Raw genomic sequence first — 23,636 nt, 5'->3', positions numbered from 1 at the left:
TCTGAAAGTTTATCAAATAATGTATCCTATAATTAAAATAAACAAAATTTCCCTGTATGTAGAAAATATATAAATGATTTGTTTGTTTTTTGTACCCAAATCCCAAAATATGGCTTAACTAATGATTTAAGAAAATTTACAAAGCTACAAATAAAAACTAACATCAAACTATTTATAGAGTCTGTCTTTATAGATATACATATGATCACTAGTTCTGTTGAATTCTGGAGGCGAAACAAGTTTTTGTGTGGATTCCAGACCAAACATCTCCACTGCTTTTAAAGCTGCAGCCAACTAGAAAAATAAATAATTAATCTTTATCAGAGAGATTTCATGTTTTTACTGACATCATATGAAAGATGCTTATAGGGGAATTATCACAAAAATAAGCCGTCTATCTTAAATAGCAAATAAAAAAGTTAAAGTTTTTATCAAGAGAAGGTGTATGTCTCTCATAGCACCACTAAAATAAGCTGTTTTTCTTAAATGGTAACTAAGGAAATAATTGAATAAAAAACTATGCACCTGTTCTTCTAGAAAGTAGATCTGAATTCTAAGGAAGTCAGATTTGCTTTTAGTTGCCTCATTTTCCACAGTGAAACAATTCCTTAGAAGTAATGCGCATGAATATCACAGCAAATTAAAAATTTAAAAAGTATTATTTAAAAAATCTTAAATTTCTTTGGAGGGGTTTGTCAAAAAATTTTTTATACAATCAATATCCTATTTTTTTTCATAGGTGTGAAACCAGTCACAGTTCAGGAATCTCCGTCATAAAGTTTTGTTTAACCAATCTGCACAATAAGCGTATTTTTGGAAATGGGAATATACGCAGAAAACGCTTATTTAAATATGATTTTTCAGATTTTCAAATTAACATAGCCTTTTTCTACATATATTCCCCTTTCCAAAAGATAGGTTAAAAAAAACTTCATGACTGAAATTCCTAAACTGTGCAGTAAAACTAACTTACCATAATTGCTGGCAAAAATGCTTTGTAATTTGCTCATCTTCACTTCCAAAAATATCAATTGAGGTTCGGTACTTAAAAATAACAAAAGTGAATATTTTTAATCAATAAAAATAAATTGCAGTAGAAATGATATTTTTTAAACCTATCAAAGATCATCCCCCCCCCCCTATTAGAGCCACTCCGAGGAGGGCTCCAACCCTATCAGGTTTTATGGGGCTCTTCTAATTCATAAATAACCCAAATAAGCATAAAACCATTGTCTATAGATATAATGCAATATTAAGTTTATCATCCTATTTTTGGATAATACAAATTAAATTTACAAAAGTTACATACCCCTGCAGGACATGGAAAAGGATCAGTTAAAACGCTGAAAGATTGAGGATTTTCTAAATCATCCACAACTACCTGAAATGTTTGACAATACAATGGAAATTGTTTAATGTGGACGAAAGTATGCTTGTATGCAATTTTTGACCAAACAGTATAATTTTTCAGTGCTTTCTGACCAAGAGTTTTCCCTATACTTGAAATAGATTGAATAAAATGGATGTTGAGGGGGTATAACTTTTTCTCCTATGCCTGAAAAAACGCTGCACGGCCTATACCTGAGGTGTCCTAACCCTGCGGGAGGCTATCTAGAACCCAATATAAGCTAACCATACCAGACCTTAAGCAAGAAACCAACAACAAAAAATATTCCCATTTATTTTCAATTTATATCCAAAAGGGTTGGGGTTATTTTTGCTCAAGGTGGCATTTTTAGAAGAAAAAAAAACAATTTTCTTACTGTGGCTTTCTTTCTAACAGCAAACTCTATGTCGTCTTCTGTTTGTGGCAGAATGGGCACCCAGTTCATGTGCAGACACTTGTTGGGGCACAGCTGGGTCAGGCGGCCATTTTGTAAAAGCCCGTGAAACTGACTCTTGCTGAGGGTCGCCATTTTGAATTTTGCTATTTCATCTTCTCCGATAGTGTCTGGAATCTAAATGTCATAACCTCATTTTAGTAGTTTAAATCATTAATATACAATTTATAATACATTATATAATTTATTTTTATATGAATTATTTGTTGGTCATCCTTGTGAAGAAGACATTGCAGAGAAAATAAATATGTTGAGGTTTATAGGCAAAAAATGATAGAGCTAGTTTTTAAAGAGTAATCTTTACAATCATAGAAAATTCAATTTTAAGACTTACCTTATATTGGTTTAAGTTTACATTGAGTGAAAGTGCTACATATTTTGTCATTCTCTGTCCAAACTATAAGATTTCATAAATACACGTTGAATTATTGAAGTAAAAAAATAGAGGGGGTATGATTCATATGTAACTCTGCCCACAGGACGGTGACCCTGTCCCGATTTTGTATTGGGTCTTAGAAATCAGGTAATAGCGTCGGAAATATAAACACTGCCGAGTCCCTACTAAAGAATGGAAAGCAATTTGTTAGCAGACGAAAAGGGTCTTCACAACTTGGGCCAGGTAGTTGTCAGGATTATACATAATGATACTTTGTTTAATTACTTTGTTTGATTAAATTTAGAATAATAAAATAAAAACAAAAAGAGCATTCCCATATAAACAACCCCTTAAATAGTGGATGTAAATATTCATTCCATTTCAAAAAACGCGATTGGTTTGTTTAAATGTCCATTTATTTAGCATTTTTCAAGAATGTCAATCGTGGGAAAATTTTTAGAATGTGGGAACCATTTATTTTGATTTAAATGGTACATATGATTTTCATTTAAATTCATTTTTTGGACCCGTGAGAAAATTTTTTTAACGTGAGAACCATTTAATTTTCATTGAATTTCATTTTTTGGAAGTGTGGGAAAAAACGGGAGAAAAAATATGTTTTAGTATACACGGGTAGGCTAAAAAAATTCCAGGTTTTTGAAAATACCCATTTAAGCGGATTGCACAGCCTTAAAGTCACATGTCTTGGTATACTGGAAAAGGTAAAAATCAAATTTTCTATTGGGGGCTTTTTGAGAAAATCCGCAAAATATTTTTTTTTCATTTTCACCTAAAATCCTCTAAAAATAAGATAAAAATTGTTAGGGTAGGCTTTTTAAAACTGTTATTGCTCAGCCCATAATTATCCTAAATAATGTTAGACATACCAATGAAAAGCTTATCTCCTCTAGTTTTCAAAATGGCAAACATTTTTAATGTGCATTGTATTGTTTTGTATCTATGTTACTAAATGTAAAAAGTATCATCAATTACATTAACATGTATATGTGCATGGTTTGATTGTGCACCCCCCCCCCCCTCCATTCCTCTAGCTAAAAACCTAAATTGATTGAAAGGCCAAGACTCCAGGGATCTAAAGGGATAAGACAATGCCTAAAAAATTTATGTACATCTCCAATGATGATTACCTCTTATGTATATTAATATTTGTAGTTGAAATGTTTGAACACTCAACTTAATCTACCGAATAAAAAAAAACCTTATTTTATTTGTGGACTAGTGTAATAAACAACCAAATGTCCCCCCCCCCCCACTCCCCTCCAAAATCCAAAGAGGGGACATTGTACATTAAATTACACTGGTACCCAATGTTTTATAACCACTTTATCTTATTCATAGGCTTAAGAACTTTGGGTCTTTTAATTGAATTTTGATTGGTTGGTTCCAAACTATCAGCGTTAAAATTTTTCTATTATAAATTTTATCTACATAGGGGTTAATTATGGGGATTTACATTAATATAAATTTCATTGTCTTATCCCTTAAGATCACTGAAAAGTCCTAACTGTGCATGAAAATGAGCTGCGCCTGTTTACGGACCAAGGCATTCCCACTGTACTATTGCTATTATTGTCAAGTGCCAGACATAGCAGCAGTGGATATTAGGTTGGGTCAATTTTGGACATTTTTAAAAGCGAAGCTTTTCTATAATTAGGGTCGGTCCGTACGTCCGTCCGTCCGTCCGTCCGTCCCTCCGTCACGGATAGCTATTTTTGTTAATTTAGACATGTTAGAATTGTCCTATCGATTTCAAATTTTGCATGGTGATTCATTTAGTAGTTAGGTACGATTTTAGAAAGCGTAGCAATGATTTTTTTTACTTTTTTAAATAGCTTTTTTCGTTAATTTAGGCATGTTAGAATTGTCCTATCGATTTCAAATTTTGCATGGTGATTCCTGTAATAGTTAGGTACAAGTTAGAAAGCGTAGCAACTCTATAATAATTACCAGAATGTCTGTAAGTCCATTTAAACATGTTAATTTTTTTTACATTTTTAACAACAAATTTGTATTTGACCTAATTATCCGATTGGTCTGATTTTTGGTATACTGATTCCTGGGACAACAAAGTACAATATTATAAGCGAAGCAACTCTATAATCAAGTTTTAAAAATGTAAGTATGTCCATAATCATTATCCTGTATCAAGCAGTTTTTTAACAAATTTACTTACAATTTTGCTTTGACTCTTATACATTCGCATTTTGATTATTCAGTTCTGACATTATACAAATGTTAATGTCCGTTTGTTGTACCGTTTCAGAGCTTCGCTTTTATGGATGTTGTCATCCTTGTTTTTCTGAGACCAAAGTGGGGATCTGCAAATTATTTTTATGAGTATAATACACCTTTGGATGATTTAAAATTTATCCTAAGTCTTAAAACCGCTGACGACCTAGTGGATATTATGACTGGGGAAAATTTGTTTCGGTATTTTTGTAAAGGTTAGGTTAGGTTAAGAATATACAAATAAGCTCCCCCGGAAGGGTTGATTATTAAAACCTTTAAGATGGTTTAAATGGGCTATGTTAGGTTAAGAAAGGGATAATGAAATAAGCCCCCCGCAGGCGTTAGGCATTTGGAAAACCTAAAAGATATTTCTAAATAGGTTAGGTTATGAATATAATATACAAATAAGCCCCCCACAGGGGTTAGGCAGTTGATGAGGTATTTCTACTTGGTAAGAACTTCGCTCTGATCATAAAGAAATCAAAACAAAATCTTTTTCTTTTTCTTTTTTATGACATCTGCTACTTAACTCACTTTGTCCGTTTGTCCCTCCATTATCTTCATGTTTCGCTTTTACAGATGTTTTCATCCTAGTCTTTATTTAAAAATGACATAGGTGCAGTTCATTGACCTTACTGGTAAATTTTCTAAACAGGCCATAGAAGATTTGCACTCTTCTCGCTAACTGTTGATCAGATCAGGTTCTCCTTTAGCGGGTAGCTTCTCATAGGTCATGGGAAGGTTTTTAACTCTTTTGGAGGAGGGTACAACCACCCCCCAAGAGAAATTGCCCCTAGAAATATAACCTAACCTTTGCAAAAATACCTAAACAAATTTTCCCTGTGATAATATCCACTGTTGCTATGCCTGGCGCTTGACAATAATAGCAATAGTATAGGGGGAATGCCTTGGTCCGTAAACAGGCGCAGCTCATTTTCATGCACAATTAGGAATTTTTAGTGATATTAAGGGATAAGACAATGAAATTTATATTAATGTAAATCCCCATAATTAACCCCTATGTAGATAAAATTTATAATAGAAAAATTTTAACGCTGATAGTTTGGAACCAACCAATCAAAATTCAATTAAAAGACCCAAAGTTCTTAAGCCTATGAATAAGATAAAGTGGTTATAAAACATTGGGTACCAGTGTAATTTAATGTACAATGTCCCCTCTCTGGATTTTGGAGGGGAGGGGGGGGGGGACATTTGGTTGTTTATTACACTAGTCCACAAATAAAATAAGGTTTTTTTTTATTCGGTAGATTAAGTTGAGTGTTCAAACATTTCAACCACAAATATTAATATACATAAGAGGTAATCATCATTGGAGATGTAAATCAATTTTTCAGGCATTGTCTTATCCCTTTAGATCCCTGGAGTCTTGGCCTTTCAATCAATTTAGACCAGTCATGGAGGGATGGAGGTTGGTAAACAATATTCACTCTGGTACCCAAGCTTTTTTATTCTGGTACCCAAAGTTTTTTATCTTGGAACCCAAGGTTTTTTGTTCTTGTACCCAAGGTTTTTAGCTAGAGGAATGGGGGAGAGGGGGTGCACAATCAAACCATGCACATATACATGTTAATGTAATTGATGATACTTTTTACATTTAGTAACATAGATACAAAACAATACAATGCACATTAAAAATGTTTGCCATTTTGAAAACTAGAGGAGATAAGCTTTCCATTGGTATGTCTAACATTTTTTTAGGATAATTATGGGCTGAGCAATAACAGTTTTAAAAAGCCTACCCTAACAATTTTTATCTTATTTTTAGAGGATTTTAGGTGAAAATGAAAAAAAAATATTTTGCGGATTTTCTCAAAAAGCCCCCAATAGAAAATTTGATTTTTACCTTTTCCAGTATACCAAGACATGTGACTTTAAGGCTGTGCAATCCGCTTAAATGGGTATTTTCAAAAACCTGGAATTTTTTTAGCCTACCCGTGTATAAAGAAATGTTCTATCAGTTTCAAACCTTTTTCATTCGATAGATCATACTGACTTTGGAAAAACTGTCAGACCGATTTTTGAAATTCAATCTGTGAAAAAAGATATTCAAGTTTTAATAATGCTAACGCTCGATCATTTAATACCTTGGGATTTAAATATCCATTTATGCTAAATTTTGTTTGCTTAAATAACTCATTTATTTCCCTGGTATCTCATTTATATCCCTGGTATGATTTTAGAAGATTTTTAATTTTTTTTGGAAGATTTTATAATTTTTATTAATTATTAAAAGAAAGAAAAATTATACCAGGGAAATAAATGAAATTTAAAAACCAAAATTAAACCACATTTTACTAGCATAAAAATGAGTTTTTGTTTAAATGAGAATGATATTCCTGTCCAGTTTTTTGTTTAGGAATGAATATTTAATAAAAAACTGGACAGGAATACCCCATTAAAAAACTTTTTTGTTTTCCTTGCTGTTTATTTAATTTCTAGAAAATATCGCTTTTTTACCTTAGTTTCATTAAAAGCACTATCCGGCAAGTTTATATCAGGAATGGCTAAAAAAAAATATAAAACCATAGTTGTTAAATTTTTAATAACATTTTGATTTCTCGCATTTTTATATTTTCTTTAAGAATATAATATTACTATATTTTTAATTGGAATAATTGAAGTTTTACTCAAACATGTTTTTGAACCCATTTTAGAAAAAAAACATATTTATATTAAAGCACTTTTTAACCATGCGGAGTATTATCCCAGTAGGGCTCTTCTAAACTTTACTTAACCTAACCTGGCCTTATCTAATTATTAAAATTACGTGTTTCATTTCTGGTTTGTATGCGTTATACAGAAAACCGCCAAAAAAATTATAAAACCTGATAATGTAAATTCGGTACTACGTCAAACCCTAGATACGTCAAACAGTAGATGCGACAAACGCTAGAAAGACAAACAGTAGATGTGTCAAACGCTAGACAGACAAACAATAGATGCGTCAAACACTAGACTACGACAAACAGTAGAATTTTCAAATTCGCGACAAACAGTAGAATTTTTAAAGTGCGACAAACACTAGAAGCGACATACGCTAGAATTTAAACTTTAAAAAAATATTCATAAGTATTTTGTTAATTAATACTAAATTTATACCTATTACTATCATTGGAGGGATCTAAAGGGATAAGATAATGGCCGAAAAATCTATGTACATCCCCTATAGCGTAAAAATAGTGGTTGAAACGTTTGAACACTTTGAACTTATTAGACCAACCCATGAAAATTCATTGAAGTATCAAAAGTTGGTTAGCCAACGAATAAGAAAACTTTCTTCTAAAACTTTCGAACCACTCTCCCCACCCCATTTTTTATTTTAGTATTTTTTAAAAAATAATTTTTTCGGGTGGGGGGTATAATTATTTTCTAAGGACGAAATATCTTGGGATGGTGGACGTGGTAGTACTCTTCCCCAAAATAGGTTTAAACCTTCCCGGGACCTATGATAAGCTACCCTGTTAAGGAGAATCCGATCGGTCCAGGGTTTAGCAAGATCGTTTGGTATCAACAACCATCCTTTTACTCTTTTATAAGGATTAATTCTAGCGTTTGTCGTATCTATTGTTTGTCCCATTTAGAAAAAATCTAACGTTTGTCATATTCTAGTGTTTGTCGTATTCTAGCGTTTGTCGTATCTAGCGTATGTCGTGTCTAGGGTTTGTCTGTCTACTGTTTGTCTGTCTAGCGTTTGTCGCATCTACTGTTTGACGTATCTAGGGTTTGACGTAGTACCGTAAATTCAGTATCTTTGAAGTTTTCTTTTAAATAATCCAACAGCAGAACCAACATTTGACTAAATTTATGCAAAAATCAATTAATTCATAACATTTAATTTTTAAAAGATATTTTGTTTTATAAGAAAAAACTTACCGTCCATATCCCTTTCCTCTGAGGCTTTGTTTGACCCTAAATTTTGCAAATATTGTGTTATCAAGAAAAATCATTCCAATATTTTGGAAACAATTTTCTCGTATTCATTCGAATACGGTGGATAAGAACCGGTTCTAATCCATACGAAAAAACAATGTCTAGAATCTTATTATATCCAGTTTTCTACGAATATAGAATGTATAATTATAAGATTAAAACCAGTTCTTTTAGCCCGTGCCTTCGGCATCTCGTGGCTAAAATAACTGGTCTTAATCTTATAATTGTACAGTCTATATCCGCGGAAAGCTGTTTATAATACGATGCAAGAAACAACAATTCAAGTATTGCTTCGAAACCGATTTTCAGATATGCTGAAAAGTAATGAAAAGCAAAGTTTAATAATAATAAAAAGGAGAAGTGAGAAAGAAAACCCCTAAAAAAAGATGGATAATCCCTCATTTTTATGACGTTACATGCTGATTTTATGAGCTACTTTCTCCTCGTACCTAAAATAGAATCATAAAGTTAACACCAGTTTTGTTAGCCCAGGCCTTTGGCTCCTCGGGGATAACAAAACTGGTTTTAATCTTACATTCCAATATTCACGGAAAGTTGTCTATAATACGATGCTATGAATAACTATTGTATTACTTAAAAATATAATATTGTCCATAATATGTTTTATGTTTTAGACTTTTGAAAACTTTATTGTTCTTTTTTTTAGATTCTGGACAGGTAGGGCGCTAACATTGGACTGTAAAATTTACTGGTACCCACAGTTTTTTCTAACTGTTCTCTCATTCCTTTGCTTAAATACTTTGGGTACTTTTATTTCATTAAGATTGTATAATTGAAAGCAGTGTCCAAAGTTTTTTATCTACAGAATGGGCCATTTTGTTTATGATGATTGGGAAGGTACATCAATCAATCTTGAACTGACCTGAAACCAAATCTAGCCACAGTCTTGTTGTTGTTCATGAAGTAGAAGGATTCGAACCCGATAATCTCATCATTCAATGTAAACACAATATTATCTCTTTTGCTATTTTCTTTTAAAGAAGACTTTTTAAAAAGAATATTGAGGCTTTTCCTTATAGGTCCTATTTCGAACATTAGAGTAAAACAATAGAGGGGGAAGGAGTTAAATAACTGTATTTCTCTATGCAAATGAGTCTCTCAATTGGGTCTTTGAAAATCAATCAATATTGTCGGGCATATATTAACACAGCCAATAAGCAGAAAATAATTTGCTAGCAGAAGAAAAAGGTCATTAAAAAGGGAAGAGGTAGTTATCTGTAAATAGATTTATACTATATAATTTTTCAAACTGAATCCCCCCCCCCATAACTTGCGGTGCCTAACACTGCTGGGCAATCCTGTACCCTATAAAACCCAAAATACATTTTCTTTTAATTAAAATAAAAAAATCACGAAACCTTATTTAAGTATCATAAACACAAATTACCTCTTTTGTTATTTTCTTTTAAAAAGATTTTTAAAAATAATTTATAATTGCTTTCCCTCAAAATGCAAATGAAAACAGATCCCCCCACTTAACAATGCGGTGCCCTAACCCTGCAGGGCTATCCAGTACCCCATAAAACCCAAAATATTTCATTTCTTTTATTTAATGTAAAAAAATCACGAAACCTTATTTAGGTATTTAAAATGAGTAATTTTATAAAAAGTCTTTTTCCCTTTTTCAGCTTCCTTAAAAAAATAAATTCATATTAAAAAGTTTATTATAAGAAGCGTAGTTTTTCTATGATAAGAGCTTGTCTGTACATCTGTCTATATAAGAATATTTATATATTGAAATCTTAAGGGATAAAATAATAAAAGATATATTTAAATTCCCTTTTCTATAGATTAAAATTGTTCATATAAAAGTTTGGACATTATTCATTTTGTTTATTATCATTGAGAATATTTGCCCCCCCCCCCCCCGACAACGACGAACAACTATTTTAGGTTAAGTCAGGTTTTAGGCTAGGGAGCCGAGCGCTGCGGCTAGGCAGGTAAGGGGGCCAAGCGCTGCGGCTAGGCAGGCTAGGGAGTCGAGCGCTGCGGCAAAAGTTCATAGTTCGCTGTGTGGGGGGGGGGGGGTTACTCAAATTTTCAAAAGCAGCTAGGGGCACATAAGGAGGAAGGGAAAAAAGTCAAACCATCCCAACCTCAATTTCAATTTTTTCTTTTTTTTTGGTGGGGTGCCTTTTTTATTGGGAGAGTGGTTATACACTCCCCCAAAATAATTAAAAACCGTACCTGAACCCACTGTAACGGAGAAACATTTCGGTTCCTCAGTTAGCGAGATCTTTTGCTTCAGACAAAAAAAGCTGACTACTTTATATAAAAGGATATATTACCTGTAACCAGTTTTGAAGAACAAACGGAATATAGTCCATACCTTCCCATAAAAACTTTCCTTCTTCCCTACAAAATAACATTAATAATTCAATTGTCAACAGGCATCTTAAAAATGATATTTATATTCGCAGCCGAAATTCTGATTGGTTGAAAAGTTTGGTTACTATGTTATTTTTCTAATTTGCTAGGTTTTGAACCTAGAACAGCAAGGTACATCAACTTTCTGTTAAGTAAATTTGTAACTAAATGTAAAGATGGGTATGTAGATAGATTTTTAGAGTGAGAAAAGCAAATCTACAATGAATATGCCTATGATTAACAACTTGACGAACTTTAAATATATTTACTTTGTGATATCAATGATGCCTTCATAGTCATCTAAAGTCGCCTTTCGAAGAAATACTTCGTTTTCTGTCATTTTAATTTTCTGAAGAAAAAAAAACAAGGATGGAAGTCATCCGAGGAACAAAATTTTGTGAAATTTCAATATCTTTAAACAACTTGAGTCTCTCACAATCTAAATTTTTACATATATTCAAAAACAAGAATGACATCTTTTCGTAGCGAAGCACAAACATAATAAATAAATCAACAAATAACATAAAGACATTAAAGAGTAGATGCTAGTAAATTAGAGGATTCTTCTTAGTAAGTTTCATAGCAAATGTAATTCATTATAAGATCTTTATTTCTACAAGTATACAACATAGCAAATATAAAACTTAAGTTTGGTGTAAATATCCAAAATATTTCTAAAATCAGACAAAAAATGCTTAAAGGAACAAGTAAAAAACTACCCCTCTTAATTTTAATTTATTCTAATTGTTTTCAATTTATGGGATTCGCCTTCAGTAGCGGCACAAAGTGTCTCAAAAATCAGTCATGTGACGTCATAAAACTGAGGGATTGTCTATATCTTCTTTAGGGGGTTTTCTTTCCCATTTATCCTCTCTACTCCCTCATTTTTATGACGTCACATGGCTGATTTTTGAGACACTTTGTTCCGCTAAAGAAGGCAAATCCCATGAATTTAAAACAGTTAAGATTAATTAAAATAAAGAGTTCATCAAAAGTTCATACTTTTAGATTTAAATCACTAATAACTAAATCAAAGTTAAATAACTGTTATCCAAAGTACAACTAAAACATGTTTTCAACTGCAGCACTAGAATTCACATATTCAATTCATATCACATTAAATCTGCTTACCACAATCTAACTAAACACATATGTTATGTAGTATTATCTATGTAAGTATTTAAAGCGGAGCCTTTCTATAGTTAGGGTCGGTCCGTTCGTCCATCTGTAACTGTTAACTCTTTCGTTAATTTAACCCATGTCAGAATAGTCCTATCGATTTCAAACTTTGCATGAGGTTACCTATAGGAAGCGTAGCAACTCTATAATCGTTACCAGAAAGTCCGTACGTCCATTTCAAACATGCTGATTTTAACTTTTTTTGACAACAAATGTTTTTGTGATAATAATTATTCAATTGATCTGATTCCTAGGACAACAAAGTACAATGTTAATAATGAAGCATCTCTATAATAAAGTCCTAAAATGTAAGTATTCCTGAAACATTATCCTTTATTTCAGCAGTCTTTCAACAAATTTACTTACAATTTCGATTCGACTTTTATACATTAATATTCTGATTATTCAGTTCTTACACTCTACAATAGTTAATGTTCTTCTGTCCTACCGTTTCATAGCTTCGCTTTTATGGATGTCCTTGGCATCCTTGTTTTATATAGATGTTGCATTAGCAGCAGTGTTAGAAATCATAGGCAAAAAATATATATAAAAACCGTCGTGAGTATTAAATAAATTGGAAATCGATAGGATAATTCTAACATGTACAAAAATAACGAAAATAGGTAACAATTACAGACGGAAATTGATTTTAGAAAAGCTTCGCTTTTAAAAAGAAAGAAAAAACAGCGAATTCAAAAAGAAAGTCAAAACAATAAAGGAAAAAAAGAAAAAGGATATAATAATAGGACTCGTATCATATATAAACAAGGATGACAACATCCATAAAAGCGAAGCACTGAAACGGTAGGACAAACGGACATTAACACATGTATAGTGTCATAACTGAATAATCATAATATAAATGTATAAGAGTCAAAGCAAAATTGTAAGTAAATTTGTTGAAAAACTGCTTGATTCAGGATAATGTTTATGGACATACTTACATTTTTAGGACTTGATTATAGAGTTGCTTCGCTTATTAAATTATACTTTGTTGTCCCAGGAATTAATATACCAAAAATCAGATCAATCGGATGATTAGATCACATAAAAATTTGTTGTTAAAAAAGTAAAAAAATCAACATGTTTAAAATGGACGTACGGACATTTTGGTGATGATTATAGAGTTGCTACGCTTTCTAAATCGTACCTAACTACTAGAGGAATCACCATGCAAAATTTGAAATCGATAGGACAATTCTAACATGCCAAAATTAACGAAAAAAGCTATCCGTTACGGACGGACGGACGTACGGACGGACGGACGTACGGACGGACCGACCCTAATTATAGAAAAGCTTCGCTTTTAATAAATAAAAATTAAAGGATAGTTTTTTATTAATTCTAAATAATGAAATCTATTTTACTACTATTTTATCTATGCAGTATGTGCTTATCGATAACTGAATTTCAAGTTTTTAATTGTTATTTATCGCCTCGTATTGTAGACAGCTTCCCGCGGATATAAAAATTAAAAAATATAAGATTTAAACCAGTTTGTTAGTCCTGAGTGGGCTAACAAAGCTGGGATTATTTCCCGATTTTTCGTTTAATATTCATGAAAATAGTCTGTAATGCTATACTATACATGGATTTTCAGTATGTTGAGAACCGGTTCTAATCTAGTGGATATTAATCGCGGTTTCGAAGCCATACTGGAAAAAATGTTACATGTTATGTAAAATGTAAATTGAACAATTTATGAAATAGATATGTTTTAACAAAATATACATTGAAGCAGAGATAATTGCAATTAACTTTATATACTCATTAAAAAATGTAAATCTTCTTTACATACAGATTTTAAGGCTAATATTGATATTTTTCAGGACAATGTTTATTTTATTAATATTTGCAAAACAGATCTGTAGTATATATGTCTATTCAGAAAACTACCTCCCTTCCCTTTTCAATTACCTTTTTTGTCTGCTACCATTTGTTTTCTGCTACTTGGCTGTGTTAATATTACCGACACCCTTGGTTGAATTTCAATGACCCAATTGAGAGTCGGCACAAGGACACCGTGATGGGTAGATACAGTTATTTAACTCCTTCCCCCCTCTAGTGTTTTACTCTAATATTGCCCAAAAAGAAATTCTAAGCTACCCAGAAAACATTCACTAAATCAGTTATCAATTACTAGATATTTACTGATATACAGGCTCCCCATTTTAAATCTTTTATAAAGAAATTAGTTTCAATTATTTATTTCAAAATTTTCTTTGAACTGTTTTTAAAATGTTCTAACATAAAATTAAGTAAGAATTGACTAAACCCAAAAACATGTGTTTACATTCTTTCAAATAGACAAAAAAAATCAAGGAAATTATTGTCCAACACAGCGAAACATCCAGGGATGGAGGAGAACTTGGATTGTAAATTACACTAGTTTTCAAATTTTCCTAACAATGTTATGTTATTAGTTGGCTCAAAAATAAAACTAATAAAAACTCAAAAAAGATACTTTAATTTGTCAAAGAGCTGCTTATAGGATTTAAAAGGAAAGAAAGATGCAAGAATTTGGAAGAATCTCGCAAATTGTTAATGGATTAACACCCTTTCGTAGGATGTATCAGCAGATTAATATTTTTCTGTAACGCAGGTACTTTATAACAAGGGTCTGTCCGTCCTAGTTAGTTAACAAAAATTAGATGTAAGATTGAGTTATTATAATTTTTAGTGTAGATTAAACATTTTCTAACCGTATCAGCAATAGAGCCTTTTCTCCTCTTTTCTCTTGCGCTTCTTATGTATATTAGATAAAGACAACACAGTATATGTGGTATTCGGCGACCCTGAGCCATGTTGTGTGGCAACCCTGACCTTGGTTCGGAGAAGGGCCGAGGGCCCTCCCCCGAGTACCGGGGAAGGGGTCCACCTGACCCCTCCCCATGCTTTAAAATTAATGATAGATTTGACAGCCGCATTATGGCTAAGCTGCATTGTTTGGTTCACCCACCCCTTTCCAGGGATGGGGGATCATTATTGCCTATTTTGATTAATGTATGTATAGTTATATTGATTTTGCTTTAGTATTAATTATTCCAATCTGTGTATTTATTATTTGTTGTATTATAAAGTAGTAACCTTTAGACCCTGAATAAAGTAACATCTGAATAGACTTTGTTTGTTATTTAGTGATAGCTAGAGGAGCCCAGCTTCTCTATAATTATATGTGTCCACGTCTGTTCGCACTGCCGTAGTCATTTGAACTTGGGTAACGGCCATTTAACCGAGGCGGTTACCACATATATACAGAAATATTTCGACTCAATTACTAAAGAAATTTTATTTATCATATAAATCATAACATTTACTGAATGTGTTATGCAGCGTATAATTCTATTTTTCACTGAACTACATTATAATTTAAGGCTCTAGGTAAAGACATTAGACCAATACCTAAATATAAAATTTACTACCCTAGCCTAGGAATCATGGTTTCCTTAACCTTACAAAGATATAAGTAAGATTTATTAAACTCCTGGGTTAGCCTAAGGAACTTCATATAATTTGGCCATGGGACTTCCAAGCTTTTTATTTTAAGAGGGTAAATTCAGTGGTTTCAAAGGTTTGAGGGGGGTAGTCTAATATATTTTTTAAAAATACTGTGTTGTGTAAAAAGAGAGGTTTCAAAGTTTAGGGAAATTGGGGGGGGGGGGGGGGGTATAAACACCCCTTACCCCCCCCCCCCTTGGACGTTTATGTTTTTTCTTAATAATTTTTTTCCCATCGCCCGGAATGAGGAGTTCTGAGATCTACTAGCAACTTAAAGTATTTAAGTGTAAAAACTAATGACTGTTAAATTAGAATTGTTAACAGGACATGCCTGACATACCTTATCACACAATTTTAGGTATGCATAGAAGCGCAGTTACTCTGCATGTTGAGTGTGCATGTCCGTCTGTCTAATGCTTAATAACTCAGTCATTCTGTCTCAATCTCTATGCACTCATTTACGGTAGATGAAAATATTCTAGAAAATTTAGTATAAGACAATGGACGATAAATTGATGCAAATCCCCAATAATGAACAAAATTACTCCATCTGTGGACTTAAATTACTTTGATTCAACCAATCAAGAGTTAATAAAATTACCCAAAGTGTTTAGGTCAATAAATTGAGAACATTTTAAAACTTTGGGTACAAGTATAATTTACATTCCCAAGTTTCATACTTTTAGCTATGCTGTTTATGAACAAAATTTTCCTTTTTACATGTTTTACTAAATATTTGACACATTTTTGGGTGTTTCTGAAAAACAACAAAATATATTTTATTCTGTATTCCATAACATTTTTTAAGCAATAAGATTTGAAAGTATTCTTGTAATTTATCATTTAAGATTTGCTTTTCAGAGATGCCTAATCAAGCTACCATTAAATCAACAAAATGGGAAGGGTAATTGAACTGCAAAGTATACCACAATATCTTTCCTATTCGCTGTCTTAAAACGAAAGATACTTTTAATAAACTTTTATTTATTATTTCCAAAATATTTAAACTTTTCAAACAAAAATTTTATTTTTACAATGGGTAATATTGTTTATCATCATTGGAGCGTATATGTGCCTCATTTAACGTTTAACAATGATAAACATTAGAAATTGTCTTTATTCTTCGTTGTTTTGTTGAACATCTAATTTTGAGTTCGTCTACATATTTGCGTAATCGGTGATAGACAGTTTACATCATACTTCAGTGATTATTCAACAATTTTTCAAAATTGTTATGTATACATTCTTTGAATTATTAAGTCTGGGAAGGGGCAACTCATATTTTTTTTCAGGATAGCTTCAAAACCGAACAATATCCGCTGGATTAGAACCGGTTCTCAGCCATACTGAAACATGCATAGCATGGTATTAAAAACAGTTTTTCACAAAAAAAAATATAAAATTGAAGGCATATTTTAAGCCTGGGCCTTCGGTCCCTCGGGCGAAAAAAAATGGTTATAATTTTATCATTTTTCATTTTGAAATCCGAGGAAAACTGTCTATAATACGATGCGATGGATAACTATTACATGTGAAGCCTCTATACAAGTGATCTTCTCCCTCACTGATTTACTGTCTGCCATATAATTCAGTGATCTAAAGGGATAAGACAATGGCCGATATATATTCATGTAAATCACCAATGATGTTACACAAATTTACACCTTCTGTAGATTTAAATTGGTGATTAAAATTTTAGACACTCAACTTCATGAAACAACCAATCAAAATTAGATGAAAGTCTCCAAAGTTGATATTTTAATCAATAAGAAAACGTTATTATACAACTTTGGGGACTAGTATGATAAACAGCCCATTGTCCCCTCTCCTTCTGCTTATGATTATGAAATATTAAAGAAGGTTGTATAAACGTAAAGACATATCCAAATTATGCAGTAGCCGCTCCATTATTTTTTCTTTTTTTGGATTTTTTTTTGTTAAAATGTAAATGATCTATTCTTTAATATAGTTGTTTTATTTGTGCTTTCCTTAAAATGAATATATTACACACATTTTACTATACATACTTTAGTACTACTAACTAGCTTATTCTACTTTTAATTAACTCTAGCGGCTGCGTCACTAGCCTTTTCAAATTTGCTTTTTAGAAAAGTTTTCAATTTAGAGTAAAGATTTCAAAAGACTAAAATGGTGTACTTTTTTCCCTTTGACTTATTACCTACAAATAACCTGCTAAAAACTGTTTCTGAGATCTTAATGGACATACAAAAACTTAACATATATTATTTTGATGATTTTTTATTTTATCTTAGTGATTTTTAGACATTAACAAAGTATTTGATTAAAAATTAAACTTATATTTCTTTATTCTTGGTAACCTTTATGCTTATAATTAACAAGGATGATAACATCCATAAAATTGAAGCATTAAAATCAGAAGATCATAGAGATGCCTCGTCTATAATATTGTATATTGTTGTTCTAGGAATTATTATTAAAAAAATCATATGAACAGGATATTTTTATCATACAAAATTTTGTAGTCAAAAAGTTTAAAAAAAAACAGCATGTTTTAAATGAACGTTGGGAATTTCTTATATACTGTTATAGGAATCATCAAGCAAAGTTTGAAATCGATAGGACATTCTAACATCTAAATTAACGAAAAGAGCTAACCATTACAGACGGACCGACCCAAATTATAGAAATGAAGCTTTACTTGTAACAAATTAATCTGTGACGTAATAACAACGTATGATCTTTATTAATATTAAAAGAATTGCTTCGCTTTTAGTAAACTAAAAGTATAATTTCTTTATTTAATAGCTTGAAAAATGTACAATGAGATGAATTAGCATATATTTAGAGTAATTTGTATGAAGTTTAGGTACTTAAGGTAATTATCACTGCCTTAACTTCTACTATTAAATCTATTATATGGCAATAAGTGGTTTGAACAAGTCTAGCTAAGACTTTTGAATTAGGAAAGTTAAGTTTTTCTTCTAGTTTTCCTTATAAGATGCTCATTCTTTCTATAGCTTTAGCATGTTTTCTTATTTCTGTGACTTATCAATAGCCATTCAATCTTATTACTAATTACTGAATATAACAACAAGACAAATTTGATTATAAACAATGAAAGTAGGCAATTCAGTTCTTCATTTAGAGATAGCTTTCCCTCTCCTAATATAGCTCCCCAAAGATTAAAGGAAACGTTTTCAAATATTGAAGAAAGTACATGGGGCAATAAATGTTTAACCACTTTTTCTTGTGTTTTATATATTGAGTAAAACTTGCACTGGAAAAGAGTTATGTGAGTGCGAATGGGGCGTTTGTCCAAATTTAGGTATGGAGACCGCTCTTCTATGAGTACTACTAAAAACCTACTTTATCTGCAATACACATAGACATTCTCATCGTCGGTTCGTTTATTTAGAATGCTTAACCCATTAGTGCCGAGCGCCACTTTTATGGACCGATCGAGCTGAAAATCTCAGGGAAGCTTTATAATGGTAAAAACGGAATTCCAATTTTTTTGTTTTGCTCTAGTGGCGTGCACAGGAAAGTTGCAATAAAACCCGGTTCGGCGCGAGTAAAAAAACCTTTCGGCATTAATAACCGTTTTTGGCGTTTTTTGGTGCTTTCCCCCGGCATTAAAGCCCGTTTGCGACCTAAATACCCGGTTTTTTGGCCCAAAAAGTTAAAAATGTAATTTTTGAACGCCTAAAGTGAGATGAACACTTTTTAGAACTTTGATACGATCCGTAATTGAAAACTACATAACCTCATGTAATTGATAGAGCTACAACTAACATACAAAACAATTTATATCACATTTAAGATTTTGGCTATAGGTGCCGCCGTTTTCGGTTAAAAAAGCCCATTTCGAGGAAGTTTTAAAACTTTTGCTAATATTTGTATTGATAATAATGGGAGGGATATTGATAATGTAATTTTTGAACGTCCAAAGTGAATTATAGAGTAGCAACTATTCTAGTAGTATCAGTAATTGACAAATATATAAAAAAATATAATTTTTATTGATAAAGGAAAGACTAGAAAAGACTTATTACATATCTTTGGCCTAAAGTATTTAAAAAATATCACAAACAAAAGAATAGAATAATACAGTAATATCAAGATAACAAAAATGGCCTAAAACCATCAAATTTGCATAGAATACTGGTTAGTTACGCCCCCATCCTGTGGGGAAATGTCAAGATAAGCAAAATGGCCTGAAACCATCAAATTTACATAGAATACTGGTTAGTTACGCCCCCATCCTGAAGGCGATGACAAGATAATGAAAATGGCCTAAAACCATCATATTTACAAGTAATAATAATTGAATTTTCGTGTGTTATGCCCTCATCCTGTAGGGCTATGACAAGATAATCAAAATTTAAAATAGTATTGTTTTTTTTTGAGAGAAAAAAACATACCCCCCCCCCCCACCCCTTAAAAATATTTATGTAATAAAGTCTAAACCAAGATATATCTATCTATCTGTCCATCCATCCTTTTATTTATCTATCTAACAATTGTTGATTATCATTGGGAATCTACATAAATTTATCGGCCATTGTCTTATCCCTATATATCAGTCTATCTATCTATCCATCCATCCTTTTATTTATCTATCTAACAATTGTTGATTATCATTGGGAATCTACATAAATTTATCGGCCATTGTCTTATCCCTATATATCAGTCTATCTATCTATCTATCTATTGATCCTTTTATTTATCTATCTATCAATTATATTTATCATTGGGAAATAAAGAAATTTTTACATTTGAAGAGAATAATAAATGATAAAAAATATCTAATATATCTAATGGTTAAAAAGTTAAAACCGGGTATTTTTACTCACGCCGAGCCGGGCAATAAAACTTTCGGGTATTTTTACTCACGCCGAACCGGAGTTATATAGAACATAATTAAACGATAAAAAAATCATATAAAAAATAATAATTTGAATAAAACGATTTCACAAATGAATGTAGTTGCCAATAAACTTTAAATTTCACGAAAAAAATCACTAACTTTACTTCATAAACAAAAAAGTTAGAAGGGGTATTTTAAATCACCTTGTTTTTTTTGGTTCACCCATTTTCGATGAAAGATTGTGGCCGACCTAATAGATAGAAACGCTTCTCTCTGGGGGGAATTGAAAAACAGCGCAGTAAAGGGTAGGCTCATGCGAGCATGATTCAATCCTGAAACTGAAAACCAGTTTTTTTTGGCATTTTCTGGAACCGGGCGTTAAAAGCCGGTTCGTCACTAATGGGTTAACCCTCTATTCCCACAAGTATAATACGAATTTGGTTGAGCTGGTGGAAGCTCAACAAAAGACCCACGCGAAGTATTATATTGCTTTAACCTAAGAATAAATGGTTGGTTTTGATATTCGATCGGAATTATATAAGTATATTAAGTATTAAGGAAGGAAAATGTTTTTATAAAGTGTATTTATATTACAAGTGAATAAGTTAAGTATGAAAATATTTACAGGATAAGTGTTAAAATCATAAGTAGTGTAGGACAGAAAAGTGCCCTAAGTCCCAAGCAGTGAATTGTGCTAAGTGTTAGAATTCTAACATAAGGCCTAAGCTCAATTCATGCTAAGTACTAAGGGTCCTAAATTTAAACTACAATGCATGCCAAACAACTAAGTCATTACCTTTTAAAGCCAGAAGAGAAGTTGATGGTAGGAGAGTCAATGAATAACTAACTTATTTTAAGAGGTACATGCTATAACATCAGTTTAGAACCAGGATCTTAGTGTTTGTCTGTGCAATAAAGTGTCTGTATGTTAATTTGTGACGTAAATCAGACATGGTTGTAGGCATACATATTTGTACTGATCGGTTACATGGTTACTTTAACAATAAACATAATGTCTTTAATAAACATATAATATTAACAAATCACATACAAATTACCATGAATAGGCTAGCGTTACCCATATATGGTGTTATATAGGTAGAGGTAGGCCTATGAATGCATAAAAGGATACAAATAATGCCTTGGGCCTAGCGCTAAAGTAATTGTGTCTTGTGCCTGAATGCTACTTGATAATTGCAGGGGCACATCAATCAAATATTTAGATTCTACTCCATATAGTGTTAACTTTATATCAAGCATAGATAGATAGTTTGGATGCGAAGCATTTCTGTAAAAGTCTTATATGTACGTTCAAAGAATTTGAAAATTGAGGATCGCATCTCCAGTTAGAAATTGAGAGAAAGTGAAGTTTTTACAAAAACACTTAAATCTTGAATCTAAAAAAAATGCAAATTAACCTGAGGTGAATTTTAAAAAAAAACTTTTGCCCCACTAAAATCAGTAAGCCCCACTACAGAGAAAAACCTACTGATATACATTGTGAGTAGGGGACGTACGAAGATACAGTCGAAAGAATGTGAGGCCAAAAACTAATTATAAAGTAGCAGCAATTTCCTTAAAGTATAAAATGTAAATTTGCTTTACATCGACTTGTTTTTTTTTTGTCCTGAGTTGGATCTTTAAATCACCGATCTGTCCGATCCGAGCCACAAGCGAACCGATTTTGAAAGTGGCTCACCTCATATCAATCTTTAAATCAAAATGACATTGGTGATCCGGCTCACCGGCAACACTCGTATTGTAATGCCACTGAGCCGGGAAGTGATAAGTATTTAATATTTTTAAAAATAATTTTAATATTTTATCGCAAAACTATCGTGAAAATACTTTTATAATTATTAATTAAGTAAATCAAATATTGTTATGCATTAAATACCGCACCGACATAACCAAAGTTATAAAATTGTACCGTCACATATTTAATATTTTTTTAGTGCCGCTAGCGATCTTGCCACACTGCGCCGCAAATCTTTTAAAGATCAATGTTTTTTTAGCAGTAGCTCTGGCTCACCTCTGGCTCACCTCGAGGCAGATCTGGCTAGGCTCACCACTAAATGATTTAAAGATCCATCACTTTAATCGCCTTTAATTTTGTTAAGTTCCGCCCACAGACCTAGCTTTTATATGATTTTTTTGTCTAATTTCATGGTGTAAAATTACCACATCCCTTAACCCATGCTCCTCTGTGAAGAGCATAATTCATATATTGCCTTAATCTGGGACACCTGCCATACTTAAATCGGCTAGGGTACGGTAAACGAAAGGAGCTCTCATGATATTCGTAATATACTTCTTGAGCTGGCCAAAAACGCCATACATAAATTTCTTTACTACAGCAGCGGTCGTAGGTCTAAACTGTCAGAAACCTTAGCTAATCAAACAAAGAAGAAACCTGAATGTTTGAACACCAGATAAAGTAAGTGTGTGAGATTGAGAGAAAGAAAGAAGAAGAGAAGTGAGAAAAATTGCTATCAAAGGTTTTACCATCGGTTTTTAGAAATTACAGCGGAAAATCAGGAAATAGCAAAGTTATTCCTCATTTAAACAAAAATCAAATAGTTTCTTTACTTTTGGGTGCACTTTGTAACATTTCATAAATGAGTAATTTCTTCACAGCTTTAGGCTTTGTTTAGAAACAATTTTTTTTGTCGTTTTTTGGGGGGGAGGGGGGGGGGTTAGGGGAGGATTATTTACCATGGAAGGGTTTTACTCCCCATGAAAAAATAGCCAAAAACTAACTATGCAACTTTTGTGAAAATTACATACCTATATTTCTAGATGTTTTGGAGAACTATGAAACACATAGGCAAACTTCCATTAATTTTAGCATATAAAATTTTAAAAACTTTTAAAATTTTAAAATTCTAAAGTTTACATTATCGAACACAAATAAACTCTATCTTTAATCAATTTATAAAAAAAATACTTCTTATAAATGTGAAAACTAATATTTTTCTAGAAATTTTTGCAAGAAAGTTGAAACACTTTTACCATCGGTTGGGTTGGGTAGTATTAGAACTGAAGTACATATTATCTACGTAGAACAACAAAATGTGCCAAAAGGAATTGAAGTGTTAGTGTACTTTATTTCTAATTATACAACTGCTTTACTCTTAACATTAGTCGAACATGGGTAATCATTTAGCGCCCATTCCCCCTATTCTGCTTTTTTTCTTTCTCATTTTCTTTGTGAAATTAAAAACTGAAATTTTTTTGAATATCACCATTCTTGCGGGTATAAATACTGAGGCCTTTTTTATATCAAAAAAGCATTTAAAATGGT

General features: G+C 32.0%; 1 protein-coding gene across 1 annotated transcript; it reads right to left on the bottom strand.

Annotated features, from left to right (window-relative positions):
• On the bottom strand, window positions 1–9,584 carry LOC145333977 (histidine N-acetyltransferase-like). Its single transcript, XM_080179242.1, has 11 exons — window positions 9,302–9,584; window positions 8,362–8,397; window positions 8,233–8,284; window positions 7,314–7,329; window positions 6,946–6,992; window positions 2,176–2,238; window positions 1,764–1,958; window positions 1,310–1,381; window positions 974–1,044; window positions 526–607; window positions 1–294 (listed from the first exon to the last, which is right to left on the bottom strand). Exons 1-11 carry the CDS (start codon window positions 9,472–9,474, stop codon window positions 169–171), a joined length of 933 nt encoding a protein of 310 aa, XP_080035368.1. The 5' UTR covers window positions 9,475–9,584; the 3' UTR covers window positions 1–168.
• Window positions 9,585–23,636: the final 14,052 nt, after the last annotated feature.

The sequence above is a fragment of the Acartia tonsa genome, chromosome 12, assembly GCF_053477335.1.
Source record: "Acartia tonsa isolate MP-2025a chromosome 12, ASM5347733v1, whole genome shotgun sequence".
NCBI classification, from domain to species: Eukaryota; Metazoa; Arthropoda; class Copepoda; order Calanoida; family Acartiidae; genus Acartia; species Acartia tonsa.
This window is presented reverse-complemented; position numbering and strand designations above follow the sequence as displayed.

Coding starts and splice junctions, on each gene's coding strand:
- LOC145333977 (XM_080179242.1), bottom strand. CDS start 9,474: ATGTTCGAAATAGGACCTATAAGGAAAAGCCTCAATATTCTTTTTAAA. Junction 1,382..1,763: donor CTGTTAGAAAGAAAGCCACA/GTAAGAAAATTG, acceptor CAAACATTTCAG/GTAGTTGTGGATGATTTAGA. Junction 295..525: donor TCTACTTTCTAGAAGAACAG/GTGCATAGTTTT, acceptor TTATTTTTCTAG/TTGGCTGCAGCTTTAAAAGC.